This window comes from Lissotriton vulgaris, chromosome 4_1, assembly GCF_964263255.1.
Source record: "Lissotriton vulgaris chromosome 4_1, aLisVul1.2, whole genome shotgun sequence".
Lineage (NCBI taxonomy): Eukaryota > Metazoa > Chordata > Amphibia > Caudata > Salamandridae > Lissotriton > Lissotriton vulgaris.
In genome coordinates this window covers 882,255,628-882,279,618 of record NC_141691.1, presented here as the reverse complement: position 1 = coordinate 882,279,618, position 23,991 = coordinate 882,255,628, and the positions used below count along the sequence as shown (strand labels likewise).

At 45.2% G+C, this 23,991-nt stretch overlaps 1 protein-coding gene across 2 annotated transcripts in view; it reads left to right on the top strand.

The window, feature by feature from the left end:
* CARMIL1 (capping protein regulator and myosin 1 linker 1) overlaps window positions 1-23,991 on the top strand; it is a 994,750-nt gene that overhangs the window by 351,979 nt on the left and 618,780 nt on the right. For both annotated transcript variants that reach the window (XM_086965173.1, XM_086965172.1), the window contains exon 4: window positions 4,622-4,681. In XM_086965173.1, the coding sequence (XP_086821299.1) occupies window positions 4,622-4,681 (60 nt within the window). The remainder of the gene's footprint in view (window positions 1-4,621; window positions 4,682-23,991) is intronic.

The following is a 23,991-nucleotide window of genomic DNA, read 5'->3' as shown; positions in this document are numbered from 1 at the left end:
TAGCCCACTAAGGTACTATAAGGCCGATTCCATTCCTAGAAGAATTTATTCTACGAATTCAACCTCGAACGCAAGGTTATCCCACCCCTTTTTTTTATTAGTTCCTGAAGAAAGCCTACTTGACCCCTTGTGGGCAATTTATGGCTGAAATATGTCGACCATTTAACAGACATAATACAGTGCCGAAGCCCCATAATGAAGCTCCCTACGCACTCCCAATATTTTCAATAAGGCATTCTCTCCAGCACCAATTAAAATTTATTAACACTGGTTAATAGAAGCCATTTTTAACTGTATACACCCCCTTTTTCTTTTTGATCACTAATCACTACTGTACTAACCAGTGGTTTACCTTCGGGTGGAGGAAGCATACAAGCAAACCCTATGATGATGATGCTGTCACGTCGCTAACAACAAGGCGGAGAATCAAGATATACCGCCTATCGAGCCTTGGTACGTGAATGAGGGTTTTTTATCGGCACCGCAACCGAATAAGAGAATAGAACCCTGGTTACTCAGGACAAGTGATCCCTTCCCATTTTGATTTTTGATACTGACTACAAGGCAGCTGAAAGGATCACAGATTTTTTCTTCCCCCCCTTCTGATTACAAATAATCTGTTATTTGCCACCACATATCATATAAATGGAATTACAATGCAATTACAATATCACACAGTTACGAGCAGGTACATTTGGCTGAAACGGTAACGTAATAAAGTACAACCGAATATTAAAGAGAAAATCTGGTACTGTTTTCCCTCCTATACCCAATTCATGCTGATTTATTCAGCTTGAGGGGCCGATGACGATCTCGGTCGGAAAGTTTTAATTCTGTTCAGCTGATTACAATACAGCTGGTCAGATTTGAAAACGACCTGTCATTTAGGCTGTTTTCGGATGGGTTCAAGGAGCCCATCGGCCAGTCAGAAGCCAGCCCGTAATCCATATGGATGGCGGTTCACGTGTTTGGATTACGATGCATGGTTTCTGACAGGCTTTCCATGGCGGGCTTTCTGACATGGAAAGCCTGTCGGAAAGCGAGGTGTGGGGCCCCTAGTAGGGCCCCCTTCTGTTTGCGGCCTCTGGTTGGGGTGACCCTCTTGTTGATCCCGGCATCTTGTGTGCCACGGGGTACAGTGATGAACACAAGCTCCGATTTCTCTATAAGGGTCGGAGGCAATTCTGACCGACATCGTAACAAGCCCCTAATTCTCTCAGTTATGTTGTTGAAAGAGAATCTGTTTCAGAAACTGGTTCTACATATCATATAGAATCCTGCACCCAATAAACTAACACACTCTTCTCTCCAATTATCACAATAGGTGTATGAGGATCAGTCAACGGAGAAGAGAAGGGGAAAAACCGGTCTCAACTCAGTTTGGCGAGTTAAATGGATAACCTTTCTAATGCTCATTGTAATACATTCATCTCTTTTAGAAAATAAGGATAACAATTGTTCATTTTACAATACTCTAAGAATTTACTTTTGATGTAAGGTAAATAATACAGACATCCAACTTTCATTAATGTATTCTTTCATTCATTTTGTTGCTGTGCTAGTGGTTAGTTGGTCCCACTAAAGATTCTTTCCATGCAGTGAAGAAAACATCCCTCATGTGTATATATTTGAAATGTTCTTTTAACAGTCTCTCAATGTATTCCTCCCATACAGAGAAGACTACACCAGCCTTCATGTTTTCCACTTTGTAGTACAGTATAACTGAGGTTGTTTGAAGGCTGGAGATTTAGCATTAGCAAAATTAAGTATTAACCTTGTAAGCCACGCATTCTATGGGCCTGTGCTACTCCTGCTTTCCTTGTGCTAGAAGCGTTTACACAGTAGCTACCTGTGCTGTTGGCGTCCTCTGTTTGACGGTAGATGCACTGTTTCTGCCCTTTTTAGTGTAACACACAGAAGCCACATAGATTGGCTTTGTCCATGCTTGTTTTTGACAAAGCATATTGGCTAGCTCTGATCTGAATATAGACCTTTTGTGCTGTTTTTCCAACATTTCAACGGTAAGTACCCGAAACAACCCAGTTCAATAATTTCTTTATCTGTTTTCCTATAGCCAGAAGTTTTTTGAGATACATCACTTTTCAACTTCGTATGAACATTATCAATATCTCTGTTTACTAAACTTGCTGTCTTGTACTTTCTGCAGTCGTTTCAAAATATAACTTTTAGAAATAGTTTTTTGCACACCTCAATTGAACAAAACTGCATTTGTTAAACCAAATTCCACATGCTGGATGGAAATTTACATTGAGAAGGTATACATATTTGGAACTTTATCGGCAAGGTGCAATTGCCACATTTGCAAATTCAGGGTCAGGAGCAGGTTTTCAGTTTTTTCTGAGTAAAATGCCATCCAAACTGGGGAGAACTTTCACAAACGTGTGTGTATGTAGACTATTTTCAAATATTCTTCCAATCGTCTTTTATTTCATTGATGTACCGCCATAAGTGGCTGAAGGTATACCCAGACGTGGGTCCCTTGCTCGCTGTGCCATAGGATCCAATCTATTTGGCCTGCCAAGTCCAAAACCGCCATTGGGCTGCTTTTGTTCTCTTCTGGAAGGTGCCTTACCATGACGGATTGGGATGGACTGTTACCGTGAGGAGCAGGATCAGTACCGATTTCCATAAAGTAGGCCTTTGTCTAGAGTGGCACAGTGGATGAAAAATGATGGGTTGGAATGCTACCCTGAGGAATTGAATGTGGATAAACTATATGCAAGCTCCCCCCCCCATCATCGCTTGCGTGATTGTTGTCTAGGAAATATACAACAGTTAAAGCTTTATGGACAGTCTGCTCCCAATACCTCGAATTTAATAAACTTCTAGAACCCTCTCAAACGGGATTCAGGCCAGGCCAGAGTACCGAGACCGCAATATTGGCGGTAGTCGAAGAGGCAAGGAAGATCATGGACTCAGGGGGATCAGTGGCAGTGATCCTCCTGGATCTCAGCGCGGCCTTCGACACCGTCAACCACTCAATCCTGATCCAAAGACTCAGGCATCTTGGATTTGCAGGAACGGCTCTGGCTTGGTTAGAATCCTTCCTCAAAAACAGATCCTTCCAGGTGACAGAGGGCACCTTTACGTCCAGACCCACAGCCATCAATTGTGGGGTTCCCCAGGGCTCATCCCTGAGCCCAACCCTTTTTAATGTTTATATGTCCCCCCTCGAGAAAGTCGTCGCCCCTTACGGAATCAAACTACTGACCTATGCTGACGACACTCAACTGGTGGTCTCCCTAAACCAGCAAGACCACTCCGTTCCCAACCTTCACACCTGTTTAACCGAAATAACGAAATGGATGAGCAGTTCCCACCTCAAGCTAAACAACGACAAAACCGAGATAATGTTTTTAGGCAACAAATCACTACTCAGCTCCATCTCCGTATGGCCTTCAGCCATGCCCCCCCCCCCTGTGTCCAAACCAGAAATCAAGAGTCTGGGCATTTGGTTAGACGAAGAGCTCAACTTCTCAGCCCAAGCGCGGAAAACCGCTGGAACCTGTCATGGCCTGCTTAGATCAGCAAGGAAAATCTTACCCTTGTTTCCGGCACAATCCCGCAAACTCCTCATCCACGGCTTTGTGCTATCCCGTTTGGACTATGGCAATGCCCTGTATCTGGGGGCCCCCAAAAAAGTTCTAGCTAAACTTCAAACGGCTCAAAATGCGGCAGCCCGCATCCTTACAGGAACCCACCGTCGAGGCTCAGCCAAACCCTCTTTTGAAGGCCCTACACTGGCTCCCCATTCAAGAGAGAATTCAATTTAAGGCCCTCTGCACGACCCACAAGATTCTGCACGGCAATGCCCCTCCTATACTCCAAAACCTCATCTCACCCCATACCACCCTAAGAACACTCCGCTCTTCTAACTGCAACTTAGCCTCAGTACCTAGGATCAGAAAAGCCCGCTCTGGCAGCCGACTGTTTTCATATAACGCAGCTAAATTATGGAACTCGCTTCCCCCAAACCTCAGAGCCCAACCTAATCTTCTTTCCTTCCGTAGAGCGCTAAAAACATGGCTTTTCCAATAAGGCTCGTCACACCAGGTTCTTGTCTATCAGCGCTGGGACGCCCATGGGCAGCCATGCGCTCTACAAATCCGTAAAATAATAAAATAAATCCTACTATACACATAATATGATTAATGGTACTGGAGAATGTTTACACAATATTCAATCCTTGGACTGTGAGTCCCACCTTGAATATTCATGATATTCAATTCTAGCACGCTGTGAATCAAACCCTAAAATATACCATGCTCAATTCTAGAACTTTGAGATTCAGACTGTCACTATAATGAGCAGCAATGTTTATGCCCTACTTCCTCATATATCTAGCTCATTCTACTCTCGCTTTTTGATACTACTCTCATACCTAGGTCTAATTTGAAGTGCTTTTCATTCCACCTCTTCATTTCAATGTGACCTAAAGGGAGTGTTACTGTGCTCAAGTTCTCAATAGTATATGTCGGAAACCTCAATGTTGAGGTGAACGGAACACTCCTATTTGTCAAAGAGAATGGAAAGTATTTATTGCAACATTTATTTTACTTTGCTGTTTTTCATTCAGAGTTTTCTCTTTTCTTTTTTACAGCTCGAGATGACCTTCAGCTTTTTGGAAATACAAGGAGTCATTTCCAGTAAACCTGGCCAAGTGAGTATCCGTTCTGAAAATTCATATGCTTTCATTATGTACTTGAAATCAGTGGTGTTCAACTTGGCCCTTAATATTGATGATCATCAGCAAGGGATCTGGAAAATTATTTACTTACGAATTACCAGTGGTGTACTTGAGAACTTACATCGTCACTATATCTAAACAGGGATCTGCAGTGCAAGTTTTGGACATGCGAAGGAAATTAAATTAATGTTGAGCAACTATTAAAATAATGGAAACACAGAGATAAGTAGCTTTAGCTAAAAATACTTTTACCTTACCTAGCTTAGTCCATGCATTAAAAATTACGGGCTTCACTATCCACTTGACAGTAAGGCCAACCAAGGAATTTACAGTTGTCAGAAACTCTCTAAAATGCTTTGTCAATAAACAGGAGATCAGCTAACACTCTTCACACACACATTGCTGATCATGTGCTTGAAAATCTTCTTGATTTCTCTTGGATCACTGATTAAAGGCTTAATGATCATTGAACAACCAATCTGATGATCCTTCAAGTTTAATCCATGAGTACAGCAGGTAGACTATTACACCATGGGGACAGTATTGCTCTTATTCAGAAGGGTTATTTTAATTGCAAATCTATTCCCTTCGCACTGTTCTACAATTTTATTCTCTCGACTTACAGTGCATCTCTTTCCACCTAGAACCACTTACATGTATAGACATTGTGAATCTTCTAAACTCAATAAAAGCTAAGTGGAACTTTTGATGGATTTCTGTGCTCTAAACAAAATACTTTGCTTAAACAAAGTGGGGCTGAGGATATGAAAATTGATTGAGGGGAACTTCAATAGCAAGATATACCTCCAATTGGACAAACTGATGCATCTGCACAGTCTCCATCAACAATTCACTCATCCTAGACATAATAAAAGAAGTACTGTCGACCTAATCATTGATAAACATCCGCAGTCATATGCACCCCTTCAAGATGGTTTGCTTCATGTATTTTTATTGTTTTATAATGCGTTCCAACTCATTGTCACGTCAGATCACGTTACATATTGCATAGACAATAAAATAGACGTTGTGTGGTAAAGTGATGCAACTCATACTGAATTATTTCAATATGGTCGAACCTTCTTTCAAAGGCATCAAAATGCGAATGTTCATTCTGCAGAGTGGGTGAGCTGATCTTGCGCTCTATAGATCAAGGTATTCGGGATGGGTTAGCTGATCTTGCACTCCGTAGATTGAGGCATCCTGAATGGTGAGCTGATTTTGCACTTTTTATAGTGAGGTATTCTGAGAGGGTGAGCTGATCTTACACTCCGTAGATTAAGGTAAGAGGCATGAAAGATTTTGTGTTAATGCAACAGTTGAGTTGAGTTATGCATACGAAAGCTCTGATTAGATAATTTTGTGGGAATTATGGAAGTATAGTGCTGGTACAGTTACTTTCTACTCCCATGTGCCCTTCTGCACCACATCTCTACACGATTGCTTATTTGACCCACACAAATATTGCATTTACGGAATCTAAATTTGTATATGATCTTTTTGGTTTGGTTTCTCTGTAAAGTGCCCTAGTAACTCTCAGGTGTCGGTGCCTAATATGAAACAGAATGAAACTAGCATTTACGATGCAATGGTTTTGCCTTTGTTAAAGTTAGAGCTATTGGCATTGCTCTTGACATTTTTTATATTTATGTTTTTTTTAACATAAATAAATGGCATTGTCATTTACAATAGCAGGGCAGGGCACAGGGAAGGGGGGCGAGGAGAGACGAAGGAGAGCTGCGGGCTCTTGTTGTAATGCTTGCATGGATGAGTTGGTGGATGTATGCATGGGTGCATGCATGAATGGGGGTATGGATGGGTGTATGGATAGATGCATGGATGGGTGGATGGATAGATGCATATATACAGCCAATCCCTCAACAATTTATGCAATCCACCAACCCATCCAACCAACAACCCATCCATGCATCCACCCATACATCCATGCATCATGCATACATCCATTCATCATGCATCCATCCACCCACCGTGTCTCACTCCGAAATGAAAGGGCCAAATTATGTTGCAGGGTTGGGTAAATTATGCAGCATGAAAAGCTAAAATATGCGGTATAATGCGGCACATTTCATAATGATGTTAGTTCATCATTTCATCATTTTAAAACTTGTTAACAGTGTATGGGCATTGGTTGCACCTCATAAGTATCAGTTTAACACCCAAATAGAGCGCTAAGCAACAGAAAGGTGATAAGTCCACCTTTGCATATGGCGTGCCACTATGCGGCAACACGTGTTGATGCACTTTTAGCAACTTTTGACCCGTCTGAGCTAGAAACACATGCTTGGGGGTTAAAATCTGCAGATTATGCAGCAGATGATGGATTGTGTGGCAAATGCCGCAAACCTATAATTATGCGAAAACATCTGCAGACGCACAATCACACAATTCCAGTGGCCCTACCTAAGACCTGAGTTCACAGTAACAAGCAGCCTCTGCTCTCTTGCCTCAGCAGGGCACCTGCTTCCACACGTAGGAAACTTCATGTTGACTGAAAAGCAGGTCCTTCTCGAAGCTTCCTCTTTCCTAGTGATTAGGACTAATCTGCTGCTTCACGTTTCACGTGCAGCAGCAGCGTCCCCAGGCACCAAAAAGTCATCCCTCTTCCCACATACACAGGCTCGCGCGCACAGCTGTATGTGCACGACTTTTCAGAAATCAGTACTTCACTCCACCAGGCGCATGTTTCCAGGTGCACCACTGGGGAATGAATATGACCTTTGTCGACATTCATTCCACACAATACACTGCGTGTGATGAGGGGATGCGTGTGTGTGCGTGTGATGAGGGGATGCGTGTGTGTGTGTGATGAGTGTATGCGTGTGTGTGCCTGTGATGAGTGGATGTCCACACGCCCTGTCCGTACGCGCACGCTGGACCTTCTAGGGATTCAGTTGCACGTGAGATGCCAAAAAGTCGATGGGACATATCCTAATGTGTTTGACATCTAATGTAAGGGGTCTGTGCAGCATCATGGGTGTGGGGGGGCCAGCACGAGGGAAGCAGCTGGAATCTGAAGTTCCTGCTGACACTTGGAAGCTGCCGGTTCAGCCACATCTGTTGGCATGTGAGGCTGAGAGATCTGGCAATGAGGCTGGCTCCGCTGCCTGCGGGTGGCCTGGCACCCCTCCTGCAAGTGACCCATCTTCATCCCAGCCAGGCCAGGCCCACTGTCTTTATCAGGAGGTGCCTCGCGTGCGGCAACACTTAGCAAGAGAGGAAACAACACACTGAACACACGCATGGAAACGAGAGACCAGACGGGCCCCGCCTGCTTCTTGGGCATGCTGGCCTGCCGCTTGTACTCCATCCAGCCACTGACCAGCTCCTGCAAGATCACCACGTACAGGAGGAAGACCAGGATGGCCGGGTCTATCCGGGGCAGCTCGGAGTCCAGCTCCTTGGCCATGGCAGGCGCTGGGCTGGGCTGGACAGCGCTCGGGCAGACGGCGGCCGAGGCAGCCCATCCGCTGAGCGGGACTCCCGCTGCCTGAATGAGGAGCGACAGCTGAGCATGTGGTGGAGGGAGGGCTGAGGGAGCAGTGAGGGAAGGCAGCAGCATCGGTGGTAAAGACCCCCACCCATCTCCGAGCGGTGGGGGAGGGGGGACTTATGCATCACCGCAGAACTGATGCTTGAGTAGAACTGACACGAAGTGAGCCCCTCCACCCCCATTCAACGACCCCCCCTCCTTTTGCGGGCTCTCCCAGGCAGAGGACGATGGGGGGAGGAGGGGGAGAGGGGGGGTCAGGCAGGAGATGTATTAATGCATCTGTGTAACAGCGACCCCTCCCAACAAATAGAGAGGTCCGCGAGGTAGTGTCTGGGGAAGGATGCATCGGTGAAACAACTGAGGCCAAGCAGCAACTGTTCTCTAGGTCGCCCTCGGTGAGCACAAGGATTGGTCCTTGAGGCGCGAGGCAGGGGGTGTCATTAATGCATCAGTGAAAGGTGCCCGAGGTACCTTTCATCACAGGAGGGGGGATGCGCCAGTGCAATAGTCCGGATCAGACAACGCAGTCCCACCCATGCCCCAGACAGGAGGATGGCGAAGCATCGGTAAAACATTCATCGAGCCCTCCCTCCAGGAAGAGCGGCGCTCTCTGCTCCTGTGCGAGACTGTCGCCTTGTTGGACAGATTCCCAGTGAAAGAGGAGCAAAGGTCACAGCCTTCTAGGTGGGGGCTGTTGCTGCATCAATAAAATACAGATCCGAAGCCCACCCTGGCGTCCTTCGGTGGGAGTGGGGGTAAACAACACTCTGAGGTGAGGGTGCGGGACACTGTATTCTACAGAAATAAAGAGAGGATGCTTAAATGGAGCCCCCTCCCCGCAGGATGGGGGCGGGACGCCTGCAGTGAGTTGTACGTGTAGAACGGGGCTGCATAAACTGAACACTTCAATCGGAAAAGGGGCAGACATTGGGCTCCAGAGGGAGGAGAAATGATGCCTTAGAGGGAGACGCCCGACGCCCGCCCACCGACGGACAGACAGGGGGCTGGGGCGTTATGTTCAACAGAGGGGAAAGGACGCATTATCAGAACACTAGAAGACTAGAAGGGGGTGGAGCAGAGCATTCTACCGAGAGGATGAGGGGGAACAGACACACACGGACACACTGACAGCGGAGGGGGGGAGCGGGAACAGACACACACGGACACACTGACAGCGGAGGGGGGGGAGCGGGAAAAGACACACACGGACACACTGACAGCGGAGGGGGGGAGCGGGAACAGACACACACGGACACACTGACAGCGGAGGGGGGGGAGCGGGAACAGACACACACGGACACACTGACAGCGGAGGGGGGGGGGGGCGGGAACAGACACACACGAACATAAGGCAAAAAAAAAAAAAAAGCACTCACGCAAGCAGGAAGGCGGGTGCCGGCTCAATGCCGGACCAGATTCGGGGGCGTTCCCGAGGGCTTTTGGCTGACGTAGCATGACGTCGCCAAAAGCCAAAAATTCTCGGGAACGCCCCCGAATCTGGTCCGGCATTGACGGACAGGCCCGTCTCCCAATGGCTAGCCTCCATTTATGGAGCTAGCCAATGGGAGGAGGGGGCGTATTCCCGACCCCACACACACACATCAAAAGGTTTTTTGGCGCATGCGCACTACGTGCGCATCGCCAGTCAAAACCTAAAAAGGGGGGATGGCCCTTGACTATAAATTAGTACCAAGCTTGTATCATTATCATTTGTTTCTCTATGATGTGATTAAATCTGCATGTGTTGATTAGAGCAACATGGGGGAGATATATATATATAAGAACTATCGGTTATATGCACCTTAACTACAAGCATAGACAGTACCCAAATTTATCAGAATCAATTAGCGAAAAAGAAACATTGGTTATAACCACACTCCAATTTCTTGTTGTATCAAAAATCTCGTATTTATTTACAATACCATAAAACAGTTCTAAACGGCGCAAAGGACTATCACAGTATAGTCCGTGAAGAAAGGGAGGGAAAGGGGTGCTCTAAGTGATGTAGAGAGGAAAGGGGAAAGTAAAGCGAGTGTAATATACAATTGCACTATTTACAGAAAACAAAGCGGGACAACTTCCGCTATCATAACAACCTGTCCACAACAATTGAAGGGGAAGAAACTTAAACTAGACTGGGTACAGGCATCCAAAATAATAAGCGTCGACGTTTCGACCCTAATGCTCCTGGGGTATTTAGGACCTCAGCTGCGGGTCTTCTTCAGGACAAGATGGAAGGGGCGGGGGGGGAGGGGAGGCTTGCCGTATTCTGAAATGAACACCTGTGGTACAAGAATGAGGCAGGTGTTAAGGCTTTGTTGAGAAAGGGTCACATGAGTGTGGTTAGTATGGAGTAGTGGGTACGTTACCAATAGAGCTGCTCAGGTTGGACCTCCGTCCAAGCTTGAAGGGGGTTGGTCACCTATTGGATAAAAAGAGGATACTGGGTCAGAGCCCATCTCCCTAGGGCGACTGGTTCCAGATATCCAATCCACTCATATTTTTATAGAAAGTAGACTCACCTAGTGTCTTCTTGGTGGTCTAGTGATTCAATCTTAACTTTCAATCAAAAGGGACTTCCATGTTGGGCCTGTAAACAGTGGAACGATTGATTAATCCCCAAGTGATATGTCTTGAATACTTGATCTACTCGGTCAATATTAGAGGGGACTTACCAATAAAAGGAACTAGTTGTAAATTCCTACCGGTGCCGCCTCGGGCCTGCCGGTGGTGAAAGCACTCAAGGGTGCCAACGTTGCCTCTGTTGTGTAAAATAGGAGGTATGGCTTCGATTTTTTAATGACGTGTCCCCAAGTAACCTGGTGTGGGGAAGAAAGCGGGACAGTGTGTTAAAAAACACTCTTGGTCCACTGAGGTCGAGAGACAAACTGCTCGTTTGTTAGTGAGCAGGAACGGCTCACCGGCGGGAGTGAGAGTCACTCCGATCTTACCGAATTTAAAGCTGGGGCAGTTGCTGAATATTACGGAACAACCCTTGTCGGTGTCTGTGTAGTATCGGGACCGCGTCCGAGCCACACAGATACTTCCGTGGTTTGGCGTCACATGGGTTTGCGTGAGCCAATCACCAGGCAGGGTGTAATTTCATGGATATTAAAGAAGGACTATCGTCTTAAGTCCTTTAAGGTAATCAAAAAGGGACTGACTGATTTTATTTGACTAGTGTATAAATCTCTCGTAACATGGCACTGTTATTGACAAAAGACAGGCAATTTGGTTGTATGAAAATATTATTTCAAGGGATGACCGTAACTTATTAAAGAATTACTCAGGGTCATTTACCTGTATTGGATCACATAAAAGCTTGTGATAAACACATCATTGGAAAAACAAATTAACTTTTTCATAAAGCTAAATTACATTTGATAAACAAAATACACATAAAGACAATAACACAGACGATATATACAAGAACAAATTCACAGGGTCATCACGTAATTGCATTTCTATACATAACATAGTATGGAGAATCCATATCATACATGAGGTACTGTGGTGTGCCACATTATTACGTTCGGTGTACAGGATAAAGTGTATTTCACAGTGTCTCATTGCAACTACTATTGTGAGATCAGACTGGCTGGTATGTGAGTGGGCTAACAGGGTGGTGGATAGGTGGGTTAAGGTTGTCAACCATTTCGAATTGCCACCATTTGTCTGAGTACCTCCTCGCGATCATTCAGGCCGCGATTCACAGTATCAAAGAGGTGCATCCAGCGGCATTCCCGGGTGCTTAGAAGTTTAGCATAATTCCCTCCCCGGGGATTTTTGACGACTTTTTCTATAATCCACCATTTTAGACTTTCTGGATGGTGATTGAATTTCAAAAAATGATCCACTAATGGGGCCCCTTGTACTTTACAGCGTATCTTGCTGCAATGTTGTAAAATCCGGGTCTTGGTTTTTTGAGTAGTTTGTCCAATATACATGAAGCCACATGGGCACATTATGGCATATGTGGCTCCCATCGTGTTGCAATTGGTGTGTTGTTGCATTGTATGGGTGTAATCATTGTAGGTGCACGTTTTTAATTCCGATACCACTGTGCATGCCTTACAGCTGCCACATTTTGAATGGCCTAGTACAGGGGGAATGTTCCATAGGGTGGTTTGACTTGCACTTCTTTGCTGATCGAGCATTGAGTGTACTACAAAGTCCTTCACGCTTTTGCCTTTGCGGAACGCGTGCATAGGGGGTTCCATTACCCCTATCTCTTCTGCTACTAGATGCCAGTGTGCATTGATGGTTTGTTTGATCTCTGTGCTGCGTGTGTTGAAGGTGGTGACACAAATTAATATGCTCTCGGTGGAATCAAGTTTGTGTTTGGGTTCTAGTAGGGACTCTCTGTTACTAAACCATGCCCTTTTGCGCGCTTTTCTAACTAGACTTCTTGGATATCCTCGTTATATCAGTCTTTTGATTAGGACATCAGATTCATGGAAGTAGTCAATTTTTTTGGTGCAATTCCGTCGCAACCTCAGAAATTGGCCGTAGGGCAATTTGTCCCTGAGGTTGTGAGGGTGATGGCTCGAGTATCGGAGAAGTGTGTTTTTCTCAGTGGGTTTTCTAAAGAGTGTGGTGTATAAGACACCACTTTCCTCTTTGATAATCAGATCTAAGAAGTTGATGGAATTGTTACTACTCTCAACTGAGAACTGTATATTACTGTCTCTTTTGTTTAGCCATGTGTGGAAGGTCATTAATTCCTCCTGTGTGCCCCTCCAAATGAGGAGCACGTCGTCGATGTATCGACGCCATTCTACAATATTTGATCTGTGAGGGTTGGTGTTATGTAGGATCCATTTGTGTTCAAAACCATCCATGAAGATAATGGCAAGGTCTGGAGCGAAGCTCGCCCCCATTGCCACTCCACTCGTCTGTTCGTAGAATTGCCCATCAAAGATGAAGTAATTCCTTTTCATTGCTACTTCAAGGAGTGATAAAATGAAGCTGGTGGTAATCCTGTGTGGGCGTGTTCTATTATCTAGGGTCATTTCAATCGCAACCATTGCTGCTTGTTGGGGAATGCTGGTGTACAGGGACGTGATGTCCATGGTCACCAGCAATTCCTGTGTGGGGTCAAATCTGCTCCCATCTATGATTTGAATTACCTGCATGGTGTCCCGTAGGTAGTAAGTCGTTTCTGCAATGGGTTTTAAAAAGATATCGATGAACTTACACAATGGTTCCAAGATCGAACCACATCCTGAAATGATCGGCCTCCCGGGAGGTGAGGCCAGATTCTTATGTATTTTAGGTACAGTGTATATTGTGGGGATCCGGGGATGGGCATTATTGAGGTATTCACTTTCCAATTTGGTGATTATGCCTTCCTGATGTGCTTTATCAGTTAGCCCTCTGATTTGTATGGCTATATAATTGGTGGGGACTTGTGGTAGTTTCCTGTAGTTGCCCTCTTTTTCTAACTGTGAGAGAATTTCTGCCTTGTATGCCTCTCTGCCCTGAATGACTATGGCACCCCCCTTGTCCGCAGGTTTTATCACTATCTCATGGTTTGCATTCAGGTTATGTAATGCCTGTCGTTCAGTTTTGGAGATGTTGTATTTGACATACTTTCTGTCTGTGAGTAATTTGGTGATGTCTCCCATCACCATTTGTTCATAGGCTAGAATCCTGGGTGGCATCATATGTGTTGGAGGGGTGAAGGTCGAGGGTGGTCTTAAGCCTGTGTTGCTGTTCAAATTGGTATTAGGTAACTTGTTGAAATGGTATTTTAGGCAAACCTTACGGAAGAACTGAAAAAGTTCCAATTTTAAGTTAAAGCTATTGGGTAGGCTAGTTGGAACAAAGGATAATCCTTTTTCCAACACTTGTTGTTCCTCACATGTCAAGTTATGATTGGATAGGTTGATCAAGGGACTGTTTTGTTGGGGTACTGTGGTGGTGTCTACCATCTGTAGTGTTGAGAGCGTGTTCGTATGTCCCCATGGGATTCCTGTCTGAACTGTACTTGTTTCCCAGGTTTGTCTCTCCCTTGATTCCAGGTCTGCTGTCCCCTGTTCTGTTTCCAAGACGTTTGACCACGTCCCCTGGGTCATCCCCAGGGGTGTCCCCGCCCGCGATGGTCCACCCATGGGTCCTGTTCTAAAAAATTCTGATCCCCTTCTTGTCCCGCAGTGCTAGTAGACGGTTGGTCAGATTCTGAACCGCTACTGACTGAGGAGTTGGAAAAAGTGTTGTACCTACGGTATCCTCCCCTCCCTCTGGTTGTGTATGTTCCTCTTGATTCTTGATTATAGTATCCTTCAGCCAGGTAGGGGTATACCTTTTTTTTATCAAAGACTTTTATGTCATTGGCTAATTTGTCCAATTTGGAAGCCTGTGTGAAAATTCCAAATTCTTTTAATGTTTTCTCCAGTCAGTCCAAAGCTTCCTTAGCGTTCTTCAATGCTGCGTCATCTACAATCTCCCTTCTCAGGTCGGCTATCTCTTTAGTTAAGCGAGTCACTTCTTCCAAAGCTGTTTCAACCCCAAGCACCATCCAGTGCCTGGAGCAATTATTGGATATGAAGCTGAATTTGCCTTTGAACACTGGATTTTCTACAAAGATGGCTGGTTCGTTGCGAACCTGCAGACCCACTGGGATCACGTTGGCTTAAAGATATTGGGCCAATGCGTGTCCGTGGAGTCTAGTTCTTATGAGCTTTTTTTCTAATCGTTCTAGCTTGTTGATTTTATCATTTAATGTGGGGTCTACTGTACTGACTGTTCTTCCTAAGAGGCTGCCTCCTCCTTGTTCACCAATCAAGTTTTTGATGTAGTCTTCACTTTATGTTAGGATTTCATTGTCAACCATGTCTATGAATGATGATGTAAGATTATGCACTCTCAAGCACTCTATTACAGATACTAGACATTAACATATACAACAATTTACAACAACAATTATAACCCTCGCAGGAATCCCTGATGGGAGCCATATATGCCATAATGTGCCCATGTGGCTTCATGTATATTGGACAAACTACTCAAAAAACCAAGACCCGGATTTTACAACATTGCAGTAAGGTACGCTGTAAAGTACAAGGGGCCCCATTAGTGGATCATTTTTTGAAATTCAATCACCATCCAGAAAGTCTAAAATGGTGGATTATAGAAAAAGTCGTCAAAAACCCCCGGGGAGGGAATTATGCTAAACTTCTAAGCACCCGGGAATGCCGCTGGATGCACCTCTTTGATACTGTGAATCGCGGCCTGAATGATCGCGAGGAGGTACTCAGACAAATGGTGGCAATTTGAAATGGTTGACAACCTTAACCCACCTATCCACCACCCTGTTAGCCCACTCACATACTAGCCAGTCTGATCTCACAATAGTAGTTGCAATGAGACACTGTGAAATACACTTTATCCTGTACACCGAACGTAATAATGTGGCACACCACAGTACCTCATGTATGATATGGATTCTCCATACTATGTTATGTATAGAAATGCAATTACGTGATGACCCTGTGAATTTGTACTTGTATATATCGTCTGTGTTATTGTCTTTATGTGTATTTTGTTTATTAAATGTAATTTAGCTTTATGAAAAAGTTAATTTGTTTTTCCAATGATGTGTTCATCACGAGCTTTTATGTGATCCAATACAGGTAAATGACCCTGAGTAATTCTTTAATAAGTTACGGTCATCCCTTGAAATAATATTTTCATACAACCAAATTGCCTGTCTTTTGTCAATAACAGTGCCATGTTACAAGGGATTTATACACTAGTCAAATAAAATCAGTCAGTCCCTTTTTGATTACCTTAAAGGACTTAAGACGATAGTCCTTCTTTAATATACATGAAATTACACCCTGCCTGGTGATTGGCTCATGCAAACCCATGTGATGCCAAACCACGGAAGTATCTGTGTCTGTTTTGGACGCGGTCCCGATACTACACAGACACCGACGAGGGTTGTTCCGTGATATTCAGCAACTGCCCCAGCTTTAAATTCGGTAAGATCTGAGTGACTCTCACTCCCGCCGGTGAGCCGTTCCTGCTCACTAACAAACGAGCAGTTTGTCTCTCGACCTCAGTGGACCAAGAGTGTTTTTTTAACACACTGTCCCGCTTTCTTCCCCACACCAGGTTACTTGGGGACACGTCATTAAAAAATCGAAGCCATACCTCTTATTTTACACAACAGAGGCAACGTTGGCACCCTTGAGTGCTTTCACCACCGGCAGGCCCGAGGCGGCACCGGTAGGAATTTACAACTAGTTCCTTTTATTGGTAAGTCCCCTCTAATATTGACCGAGTAGATCAAGTATTCAAGAGATATCACTTGGGGATTAATCAATCGTTCCACTGTTTACAGGCCCAACATGGAAGTCCCTTTTGATTGAAAGTTAAGATTGAATCACTAGACCACCAAGAAGACACTAGGTGAGTCTACTTTCTATAAAAATATGAGTAGATTGGATATCTGGAACCAGTCGCCCTAGGGAGATGGGCTCTGACCCAGTATCCTCTTTTTATCCAATAGGTGACCAACCCCCTTCAAGCTTGGACGGAGGTCCAACCAGAGCAGCTCTATTGGTAACGTACCCACTACTCCATACTAACTACACTCATGTGACCCTTTCTCAACAAAGCCTTAACACCTGCCTCATTCTTGTACCACAGGTGTTCATTTCAGAATACGGCAAGCCTCCCCTCCCCCCCCCGCTCCTTCCATCTTGTCCTGAAGAAGACCCGCAGCTGAGGTCCTAAATACCCCAGGAGCATTAGGGTCGAAACGTCGACGCTTATTATTTTGGATGCCTGTACCCAGTCTAGTTTAAGCTTCTTCCCCTTCAATTGTTGTGGACAGGTTGTTATGATAGCGGAAGTTGTCCCGCTTTGTTTTCTGTAAATAGTGCAATTGTATATTACACTCGCTTTACTTTCCCCTTTACTCTCTACATCACTAAGAGCACCCCTTTCCCTCCCTTTCTTCACGGACTATACCCTGATAGTCCTTTGCGCCGTTTAGAACTGTTTTATGGTATTGTAAATAAATACGAGATTTTTGATACAACAAGAAATTGGAGTGTGGTTATAACCAATGTTTCTTTTTCGCTAATTGATTCTGATATAATTTGGGTACTGTCTATGCTTGTAGTTAAGGTGCATATAACCGATAGTTCTTAAATATATCTCCCCCATGTTGCTCTAATCAACACATGCAGATTCAATCACATCATCGAGAAACAAATGATAATGATACAAGCTTGGTACTAATTTATAGTCAAGGACCATCCCCCCTTTTTTCATACTATTCATACCCAGGTCCTTTGACTTTGTGGGTGAACCCCATTGATTTAATAATATGAAACAGAGCCTGACGACATATTTGATGTAACCTCCTATAATGCTTATAATGCCCTGTTAGCAGGGGACTTTCACATTCCAGCCATAATCATTATTTGGATGTAGAGTGTTCTGATGTAGACAGTATCTGGGACTATTAAACACAGGATCCTTCAAAATGCCCCACACTCATTATCCTATATATAAACACTCAGCAGTACTTGTAGTAGATAGTAACCTGTATATTTTTTATTACATACTTGTAAGGTTCTCTCAGGGATCTGTTTACAGGGTATTGATATGTTGTGCCGCACCAAACGTGTAGTACTCTAACTAGACAAACCAAGGTGTCTTCAAACTTTCACGCTGGGTGTCTTTAAACATTCACGCTGGATGCCTCCCTCTCTTAGCTTCCAACTTTGCTCTCACATGTTTTTCCCAACTCCATACTTAATTATAGAAACGCAGATGTTCTTGGTTTCATCTGGGATTGTTAAAAGGGGTTCAAAGACAACCAGTAACCAAAGACCCCTTTATGTTGCCCGGCGGTGTCGCCTCTATGACCCACCAATATTAATCAATGAAGAAGCAGGCGCTGGAGACTGGAAGGCAGGAAACGAGGATTTTATTCTCTCCGGAGGAGAACACATCAATTCAGACAGCAAGTATCGTCACGAGGTGCTCTAACCACATCTCTGAGGCCTGGCCTCTTATACTAGGGTTTATGACCTTTATTGCACGTAACACATTCTCGCAACACTTTGATATTTGAAAGAACATCCTCGGAATCTCCCCTTCAGATCCGTTCCCACATACATTTACAGTTGAATTCCCCACCCCGGTCACAACAGGTGATGATTGTCGCGCAGCAGGGCATTCCGCCGATTCACGGAATGCGTGGAGCTGATCGGATCTCATAGGGTGGGGGCTTTGATCGGCTCGAGGGTCTTTTGATGGGGAGGGGAAGCTTCCTACTGTACGGGGTAATAAACAGTATCCGTAGGGCCAGGTGGCGGCCTGGGAACAAGGAAGACAAACGGGGACACAGGGAAAGGGGGTTTGCATCAAAAGGATCTGAGATCATGAAAGGAATGAGGGGAGGTGTCGCGCTGGGAACAGGATGGGATTCTGTGGCGGAGCTGCGCTGAAGAGGGGTTTATGACCCAAGGCATGAGAGAGCGGGGGTTGTCAGCGTGCGGGGGATGCTTGCGAGGTTAGGAGAGAGAGAGAGAGACGCGCTGGCTACCAGCGAGGGGCAGGGAGGCCATGGTGTTTAAAATGGCTGCCGCTTATGCGCAAGGCATGTGAGAGTGGGAATGACCGGTGCGTGGGGGTCTTTCGTGAGGGTGATTCTGATCGTAACGGCTAAAATATGGCGGATGTGCATGACGAAAAGTGTGGCATCGGGAAAAAGGCAAGATGGCGTAGATAATGTTCACCAAACTGTATTAATTTTCCACAGGATGGTACATAATAGATAATTAATAATATTGATTCTGTTATTGAATGCAAACCTTTGCACATGTTATTGTGATGGGTCACATCAGAGAGGTGTGTTCTCTGGAAAGCCCATCAATATTTTGTTTTAAATTAATGAGTCTTTTAATCGAGGTTGGTTTATTGGTTTATTTTTCCAATTAACACTTGCTCACTGTCCCTTAATACTGAAGCTTCTCCTTATTGATTGAGTATGGCAGACTTCTCTGAGCGGCAGTCAATCCTGAACCCAAATATCGCAGATACACACATCGCCAAAGTTGGTAAATTTTGTTCAAGAATATTTGTTGTCTCTGAGTTTCATTTTGTGGCCGTTTATTTCACAAGTCCCAGCCAAACTAGTGGGGTACTGTTTTTATTGGGATAAGTATGAGAATACTCAGAGGTAGGCTTTGTGTTGATACCCACAGATTCTGCGACTTAACCTCATAGAAATATAAGGAAAATGCAGAATTTACTCCCACTTTTCTGTCCCATATACCAACATATGCCTAAAATGATAAACACCCCAATCTGCTGCCAGGAGGAAAGAAAGGCTGTATGGTCTGCTCTGGAATGGGGGGCACAGCTGATGTCTGTGTGGGCCACCCCACCCTTTTATTTCTGCACCTAAAAAGACATTGGTGTCTAGTGTACTTTCTGCCCTGCTCCCCTGGTGGGCCAGATTGGGTGCAAATCTCATAATGTGGACCTTAAAAGGGCCAAAAGATAATATTTCTCTGTGCTTGTGTCACTGGTGGAGCACTGGCCGTTTAACAAAGGGGAAGCTTCCCCTCCAAAGAAAAATCTATGGTATCTAGTGGACTTTCTATGCCTCCAGGGAAAATGTGGGTCAAATCACCCTGTAAGCCATATATTGCCATTTCTGTGGTGGAGACGTGGACAATGTCAGGATGGGCAACTTGTACATTATTTTGAAAGTACAGCCTCACCTAGTTTGTATCCGAGTTGGCACTGTAATCAATATATGAGAAACAATCATATTGTGCCTGGAAACATCATATCAATCTGATTCTCAGGACATTAATGTAATTATTTTAGTTTTAACAAGTAAATATGTATGTTTAACAAGAGAGTCTGAGCAAGTTACCTTGACATTCTCAGCCTGATTCATCAAGCCGAAATCGGCTCGCAAAGGGCCAGATTCTGAGAATCTGGCCCTTTGTATTGTATTGTATTGTGGCATACTTATATAGCGCAACCTGTCACCACCAAGGGCATCCTGGCGCTTTGACCCGTACTCAATGAAAACAGTAGCTCAGCCTATCCTGGGGAAAAGATGAGTCTTTAAAGCCTTTCTGAAGGAAAGGAGATCTCCAAGGCTTCTCAAGGATAAAGGCAGAGAGTTCCAGAGTTTGGCTGCCGCTACTCTGAAAGAGCGGCCCCCCATCCTCACTCTCTGGAATCGTGGGACTACCAGTAGCCTGGATGACGAAGAGCGTAAAGCTCTAGATGGACAGTACCAGGCAAACATTCGCCGCAACGGAATGGGGCCTAGCTCGTGGATAGCCCTGAACACAATACATGCTGCTTTGTAGCGCACCCGAAGATGAACTGGCAGCCAATGAAGTTCTCGCAGTGCTGCCGTAGATGAACTATGGTAAGGGAGAGAAAGGGCGAGTTTGGCTGCGATGTTTTGCACCCTTTGCAACTTGCCCAAGAGTGTTACCGGGGCCTCCAGAAGTAGTGCGTTACAATAGTCAAGTCGACTTAGGATGGTACAACGCACTACTTCTGGTCTGGCTTGCACAGGGAGGAGAGGAAGGACCTTGCGCAGCATACGAATCAGCATCATACATGTTGACGAGATCTTATTCACATGTAGATCCAACTGCAGGTTAGGCCCAAAAGTGACGCCTAAATTGCGCGCTGATTGTGCCGCAGACACCGTCTCTGAGAAGGACGGAGGCCAGAAGTCCACTGGAAGGTCACGAGGAATTCGATCAGTGGAGCAATGTAAAACCTCCGTCTTAGTTCCGTTGAACTGTAACGAGTTCAGCCGGAGCCATTCCGCTGTCGCCTGCATGCACCGATGAAAGGTCTCCAATGTGACTGCCTCCTGTCCCTCCAGAGAGAAGACCAGCTGGGTATCGTCTGCATAATTAAATGCAGAGATACCAAAGGTTTTAATGAGCTGGACTAGGGGGCGGAGGTAGACATTGAAGAGTATAGGGCTGATGGCCGAGCCCTGAGGTACTCCTTGTCCCACTCTCCGTTCCTCCGAGCTGAAGGGGGGTAATGAAACCCGTTGCTGACGGCAGTCCAAATAGGAGATTAACCAATCCCTGGCCTTGTCCCTGACCCCGCATTCCTCCAGCCTAGAAATCAGGGTGGGATGGCTGACCGTGTCGAACGCGGCCGACATGTCGAGCAGCACCAAAAATGCTGCCCGACCACTGTCGACTCGCGCCCGCAGGTTGTCTAACACGGTCACCAACGCGGATTCCGTCCCATGTGCTGGGCGGAAGCCGAATTGCGTCTCATCCAACCAGCTGTTCCCTTCTAGGAAACTGGACAGAGCACGGGTGACCAACTTTTCCATAATTTTAACCGGAAAAGGGAGCAGGGAGATTGGCCGGTAGTTAGAAAGGCAGGCAGGGTCGAGCGTAGGTTTTTTTAAAAGCGGGGATACCACTGCCTTCTTCCAGCAACTTGGAACAGTAGCAGTCTCGAAAGACTGACAGCAGATGGCGTGCAGGGGCTGGAAGAGGTCCTCTTGAAACACCCTCCAGAGTCTAGGGGGGAGAGGGTCCAAAGGCGAGCCAGAAGAAATCGTTAGGGCTAGATCGCCGAACTCCTTCAAGGATGGAAGGGGAAAACTACTCAGCTGGGGTCGACTGGCCTCGCACGCCGGAGCTCCCAAACTGAGGGCCGACTCCAAGGAAGGAGAAAAATGACTTCTCTGCTGGGGTCGACTGGCAGCAATCTCCGGAGCTCCCAAGCAGAGAGCCTGATCCAAAGTGGGGGTAGAGGAGCCGCTCAGCTGGGGTCGACTGGCCTCGCTCGCCGGAGCTCCCAGACTGAGAGCTGGCTCCACCGGAAAAGGGAGAAGGCTACCCTGCTGAGGTCGACTGGCTACAATTGCCGGGCCCTTTGCGAGCGCTATTTTTGCATTTGGGATTCATCATCCCAAATGCAAAAATGGGTAATAGCGATTTCGCAATTTTGCGAGGAATTACATTTAGGGAATCTCTATTTGAGATTCCTTAAATGCAATTCATCATCCATTTAAAAATTGCGAATTAGCTATTTCGGCCCGCTATTTACCGCGAGGTCAAACCTCGTGGTAAATAGCGAAAACTAAGTTGCATGTTACACACATGTCCTTTGGACATGTGTGTGCGCAACACCTGTTGAAATGTGCATTTAAGGGGTGCTACAGGGTGTCCTTTGGAAACCGCTGGCACCCTTCAAATCGCTATCTTATTTGCGATTAGCAAATTGCTAATCGCAAGTAAGGAATACTCCCCATTCATTCCTATGGGCCTTTTGGCCCATAGGAATGAATGGGGAGTTATTCCTTATTTGCGTTAAGCAATTTGCTAATCGCAAATAAGGAATCTGTAGGAATCGCATTTAATTTTGTGATTCCTACATGAATCCCGTTTTGCGAGTCTGTAATAGCGATTCCTTATGAATCGCTATTTCAGACTCGCAAAACGGGTCTTTAATGAATCTGGCCGTCTGTGCGGTATTTTATTTGAAAAGGGTCCTTCAAATCTAATTTTGCGAATTTTGTCACCACATAAGGCTTTTTCAAATAAACTCCTAGTTCAGCTTTGTTTGTTTTCTGCTAAATATGACAGCATTTTTAGAAAACATAATGCCTTTACCCCTAAGACAGATTTGCAGTACACTGTCTGTGCCATGTGCATTGCGTCTGCTGTTTGTGCACAATATTTGCATCTCCCAGTGTAGACATAGCCTGCTGGCCTGCTCTTCAAAGAGCACAATACATATCTTTCGTCTGCCATGCACTGCTCTTTCCAGCAAGTGTGTGCTGCAGATGTTGGCACTTTCGTTTCATTTGTAGAAGGCATGTTGTTGGTTCGTGAACTGTACTTGGAGTTCATTAATACTGTTCGTATAGCAGAAGCCGCCCTTATAATTACTACCAAGTGCTAGACGCTGTGAATTAACCCGCCATATGTCTGGCGTTGTGCCATGGTGTGAACAAACACAGCTCCAGGATGCGTCTGGGGTTCTTTCAGTACAGTCTCAGAACTGCTGACTGGTCTGAAGGACCTCTGTATTCGGGAAAGAACTGGTTTGGAGTTAATGTCACTTGAGAGCAGTTGCTGTTATTTAAGGGACAAAGATAACATTTTTGTCACAACCTTTTTTTTTGTTTTTGTTTTTGCTTGTACACACACGATCGAAGATGATGAGGGAGTATTATGGTTGTGAAATCTGTTTGCACCCATGGCAACTTACTTTCCATCCCGTGGCAACTTACCTTCCATCGCATTTCCTTAGATGACTTCTATAGTGTAACTTGTGAAATGTCCGCATTAGGCACCCCAGAGAGACTTTCGACGCATAAGCAACCCTTTGCCCTACACTTTACTTTGCCCATGTGGTAAGAGCCATGTTTAATTTGAGCCTGTGATTTCCGGTGCTCGGCACAGTCACTTTATTATCGACACCGGCTCTTATAACAGCCTTCCACATGGTGGCGTTGTTTATCTGATTTTGTGAGGAGCAAGACAACATTTGTTTAATAATTAAACATGCATTAAAATCACTAATACCTACTACCCAAAGCTATAAGAATAGCTTGGGCGGCATGTGTGTAATTTATAAAGTATATTTAAAGTCTGATTTGTTACACTTGTATGAGTGTGATGGTTAGTTGTAATGATAATGTGATTGGCAGCGCTAGTGAGAGCAATGAGTGGTGCAAGTTACAGTGGTCTTCTGACAGGGGGCCTGGCACTTATTTTTTTATTTTTTT